The 5181-nt window shown below is 40.6% G+C and overlaps 1 protein-coding gene across 1 annotated transcript in view; it reads left to right on the forward strand.

The window, feature by feature from the left end:
• Positions 1-1277: 1277 nt before the first annotated feature.
• MYO16 (myosin XVI) overlaps positions 1278-5181 on the forward strand; it is a 581111-nt gene continuing 577207 nt past the window's right edge. The window contains exon 1 of the mRNA XM_019525343.1: positions 1278-1537. Coding sequence (XP_019380888.1) covers positions 1312-1537 — 226 coding nt within the window. The 5' untranslated portion in view covers positions 1278-1311. The remainder of the gene's footprint in view (positions 1538-5181) is intronic.

A 5181-nucleotide genomic window follows, 5' to 3' on the forward strand; every position in this document is an offset into this window, starting at 1 on the left:
TGCTACTGTATTTTTTTTTGGGTGGGGAGGGAATCCTTCTCTTTCTTCACCTGCTTTCAAGCAAGATTTCAGTGAAGGAAGGGTGAGAAGGAAATTATCTGGGTAAACTCTTCAACAAACTCTCCACTCGAACTCCCATTCAAACGCCATTGTTTGCTGGCCTGTTCTATTCACTTCTAAATCATTCACTTCCCTTTACCTCACCCACACATGCCCCCTGCCCAGTCTACTGTGGTTAGCATAATTGTGGCCCCCCACCCACCCACCTATCAACCCACTCCAGGCAGTTAGTGAGCTTGCTATGCCTCTGCAGATGGTACAACAACATAAAATCCCTGAGTTGGTTAGCACCAGTGGTAATTGAATTTGGGCTTAAAGGACAGAACCAAGAGCCTGTACTTGTAGAGCTAAACTACTTAGCTTTACCAGCTAACAGTGTCCACAACCCATGAATCTCTATGAGATCCAACCAGCAAGTCACAAATACATTATGAAAAATAATTTGCCATCACACCAATATAGGCAAAAAGGCAAAATTTAACATGGACTAGAGGAAGGAGTCTGACTTCAGGGTACATACTATGAATGATGTTAAATAAGGCTAAGAGTAATTGAGATAGAGTTTATAGTTTGTGTTGTCTTAAGTTCTTGACATCTGACTTTTTCATTAAAAGATTCAACTTGGCCTGCTAAATAAACGTGAAAAAAAATTGTGTGGTTGTGAATTTGTAAAGATAGTTGCCTGAGTACCCATAGTGTGCTAATGAACTCATTACAACTATGATATGAAGATTTTTCTTCTCACTGAGTAATAGGAATTTGCTTATCCGAAGCAAAATGTAAAAGAATACAATGGAGGCACAAACAGCAGACTTGGTCTATACTGTACATATTGTCTAGTTCCTCGGCAAAAGTTAACTACTTGTATTACAGTGAATTATTTACGTGCCTTATCCATTTCATATGTTTAAACTCTCTGACCTCTTTATGGTCTCCTTTGTATATATGAATTGAAGTTAGTATTTTAAAAAATTAATTGGTGCTTTCATGGCATTCCATGAAAACATGGCATTCCATGTTGTTTGTGTAAACCACATGATAATAATATATTCACTTTCCAACTGGCATTCACCACCTAAGTTAAACAAACATAATAAGTACTTTGACATATTTAAATAGGAGCTACAAGAAGTTTGGCAGGTATTTCATAGAACATTTGAAAGCATATTGTTACATAGCCTAAATTTGTTTGTTTATATTTCATTTTGTTTAGGCTGTTTCCAGCTATGTAATGTTTTTCGATCACATGACATGGAAATTGACCAGTGCTTGCTGGAGTCCCTCCCTTTGGGCCAACGTCAGCGGCTGGTGAAGCGGATGCGCTGTGATCAAATAAAGGCATATTATGAACGAGAAAAAGCTTTGCAAAAGCAGGATGGATATGCAAAAAAGCTGAAACATGGAAAAAATCACCGAGTCCATTTCAACCTTGCTGACACTATACAGGATGCAATCATACGTCATGATGACAAAGAAGGTACCAGAGATGCTTAGTAGCCTTTTCTTGGTTTATTTCTAAAGGTGGCTAAGTTTTAGAGCGGCATCAATCCTATGTTTTTGTAGACTTAGCACACCAAGTCTTAGTAAGTTTCAAGTGTATGTTCCAATTAACACACAATTGAGTATATAACTATATAATATAGAATATAAAATACATTATGGCATATAATCTATGTCCTTGAACAATAGCAGATAGCTCTCTGGAGGCCTTAGATAGTTACTATAAAATAAATGTGCTTAAAGAGTTATAGATTTTAAGTGAGAAGGTGCAATTATGATAATCTGCTTGAATGTCCTATGTAACATGGGCCATAGAATAACACTCAGGTGTTTGGTGATGCTTTTGCAAAATGGGTTCCCTATAGTTAGACAAAGCTCTAAAGTAAATAACATCCTTCCAAAAAGTGGCCCTGGCTGGGGCCATGAAATTATTATTTCATTTTTACTGCCTATTCCTGAGACTTTCTAGACCAGGTCTAGCCTTCAGTGCAACTGCCAGCATACCAAAGTCTGCTCTAAATTGTACTGCAAATCACTGTCTAAAAAGATGCCCTTTGTGGCAGTTTCAGGTTTAAGATAGCCCCTAAATTGGTTTTTGAGAGTGAGTATAAATGGAGGATTCCATGCTGGGCGAATATTTTATTGTTTATAAAATCTGGGTTAGCAAACAAACACAAAGCAACACTAAGAAGGAATAATCTGTATCAATGGCTTTTTAGTGCATCATTCTTCAACTTTAGCTTGGACTTTTGCCTCATGTTTGATTCAAGCCTGATTGATAAGGCTTAACTCCTGGGTCCCTAGTCCTTGCAGAATATTTCACTCAATCCTGCAGGTTATAATTTGTTGTTGCTTTTTAAATATATAACTTATTTTAACGTATATAAAATTGATCAAAGAGCACTTCCCCTAGTTCTGTGTGCCTTTGACAACACTTAAAAATACAATTACTATAATGTATATTTTCCCAAACAGTAAAACCTGGTAGTTTAAAATGAGAATCCTCCTCACTAACCATCTTCCAAAAGCCAGGCAGAATAGTAGATGTGATTTGCAGCTTGCCCTAAAGGTCAGATGCTTCAGAATAGTTTTAACATTTATACTGAATGTATGAGCATATTCAGTTCACTCAGTGGAAAAAAAAAATACTGTCTCCTAGCCCTCTAAAAAGAGTACTGGATGAATAGGGCAGAACAGAAAATCAGCAGCTACTGAAATCCCCAATTTTTGGTTAAAAAAAAAAAGTAACCCCTAATCCACATTTTTCCTTATATAGTAGTGTTTCATTTTAATGAAGGAAAAATGTGGATTTGGGCTTACTCTTTTTTAACCAAAAATTGGGGATTTCTTTAAATCTGAGAAAACCAGGATCCCTGCTCATAACCTGCTATGGAAAAATGCCATTCCTCCCTCCTGATAACCAGTGATTCAGGTATAAGGATGGGAGCTGGAGAGCAGTGGAAGCATTTGCCTGGATTCACTAGGCATAAACAACCTTAGGATATTTGCTGGTTGAGAGAGAAACACACATATATAAAATATATATTTATATTTTTTGTGGTGTTTCATTTGAATAGTGGAAAAATGTGAATTTGGGGTTACTTTTTTTTGATTGAAAATTGGGGTTTCTTAAATCAGAGAAAACCAGGATCCCTGGTCATGAGGGCATGTCAAATGAAGACTGTTTGTTGGGTGCGTTGCCTGTGTTTCAGAGAGCAATACTGGAGGTTTGCCTAAATTTATTAAAGCTGTGAGGGTATAAATATTCTTCTTACTTCAGGTTAGGGCTAATTGTTGACTGTTATGCTTTATAATTGTGTTCAGGTAGTAAATTCTATTTTATAGTCACTATCTTGCCATTTTAACGCACAGTGCTTGTTTCAATAAATCATTTATTCCTGAAATATGTTGGGGTGGAGAGGGAGAAAAAAAACAAAGACACTTTCTCAAAGCTGGTGTATGAATGAATTAGTGGTAAATCTCCTCGTGTTTCTGGTTTTAAATAAGACCCAGAGCATTTCCTTGATGGTATATGTACCTAACACGGTGAACATATATTATATCCGACAGAAAAAAAAAAAGATCCATCCTGTCCTGTTTTCTGAATATATCAGACAGGATGAAAGGAATGGTTCACAACACTTCTTCCTCTATTAGCACATTTTCAAAAGAGCACTGCTGGTTTGCAGACTAGTGACCCACTTATGCAGAGTCTGGGGGCTAGCCAACATATCTATTTGCACTCTATGCTGAATGTGTATTCTAACATTTCAGGGGCATGACTGGGGGAAGGGAAAGATGTTTCTTTCCACAGAAACAGTAAAGTATATTGCAGTGTGTGTTTTCTGCAGTCACTTTGATCCATCCAGTGTTTGTCTGTGAGAAGTGCAGGCTCTTTTTCCCTGTAGAGGTCTGGAACTTACCACATGGCTTCTTCTATTATCTACTTTCCCCTCTCTGGCGGTTTAAGAATATGACTTCACAAGTTGCAAAAGTCAAATCAGACTAAGAACACAGCAACTTCCTTATTGGGTTACACTACAGGTTCTTTCCCAGTATCCTGTCTCCAGCAGTGGGTGTATATCTGGCACACTTTATGAACACCCCTGACATCTGCCCTTTTCACCCACAGAGGGAGACCCTGGCACATGCCTACCTTGAATGTGCCAGGTTGCAGCCTCTGCATTGCCTCCAGAACCTCTTGCCCCTGCACCTCCTCTACAACCACTTGCTGAGGTTCTGGCTGCGCTTTTCCCCTCTTCATTTATGCACTCCCTGTTTGTGGCCACACAAAGTCCCGAGACCTCCTGGTCAACCTCCTCCTGGCCCTGGCCAAGCTGGACAGGTATCTGACCAGGAATGAGGCTCTGGCTCAGAGGGTCCCAAGGTACTGTAGGACCACTTTCCTTGCCCTTGCTCGTTTCTGTTTCTGAAGCAGTGTTCACTGGTTCCTTGGACTCATTTGAGGGCCAGTGAACATTGTCTGGTGTGCTCTGTTTGGTGTTTCCCCCCTCTTGGCACACTAGTTATTACCTTTTGACCTCCACTCGTGTCCCCATTTTCATTATTATTTGTCCCAAGTAATCAGTAACACATCACTAGTGGCTGCCAGTATTAAAGGGGGCTCATAGCTTCCCTGGTGGGGAACTAGGTCTGTGTTTTGCCCTGATGTATTAAAAGTCCCTTCCCCAGCAGTGGGTGTATATCTGGCACATTTTACAGACGCCCCCAACACCTGCCCCTTTTGCCCACAGGCAATAGGATCTGAACAGGATGCGGTTCAACAAGGACAAGTGCAGAGTGCTGCACCTGGGGAGAGGGAACCAGCATTATGGTTATAGGTTAGGGGCTGCCCCTCTCGGCAGCACAGAGGCAGAGAGGGATCTTGGAGTCATGACTGACTCCAGGATGAATATGAGTCGCCAATGCGATGAAGCAATAGGCAGAGCCAACTGCATCCTATCATGCATCAACGGGGCATCACTAACAGGTCCAGAGAGGTCATGCTCCCCCTCTATGCGGCACTGGTCAGGCCGCAGCTGGAGTACTGTGTCCAGTTCTGGGTGCCGCACTTCAAGAGGGACTTGGAGAACCTGGAGAGGGTCCAGAGGAGGGCCACTC

Source organism: Gavialis gangeticus, unplaced genomic scaffold, assembly GCF_001723915.1.
Source record: "Gavialis gangeticus isolate Ggan-Ray unplaced genomic scaffold, GavGan_comp1, whole genome shotgun sequence".
Lineage (NCBI taxonomy): Eukaryota > Metazoa > Chordata > Crocodylia > Gavialidae > Gavialis > Gavialis gangeticus.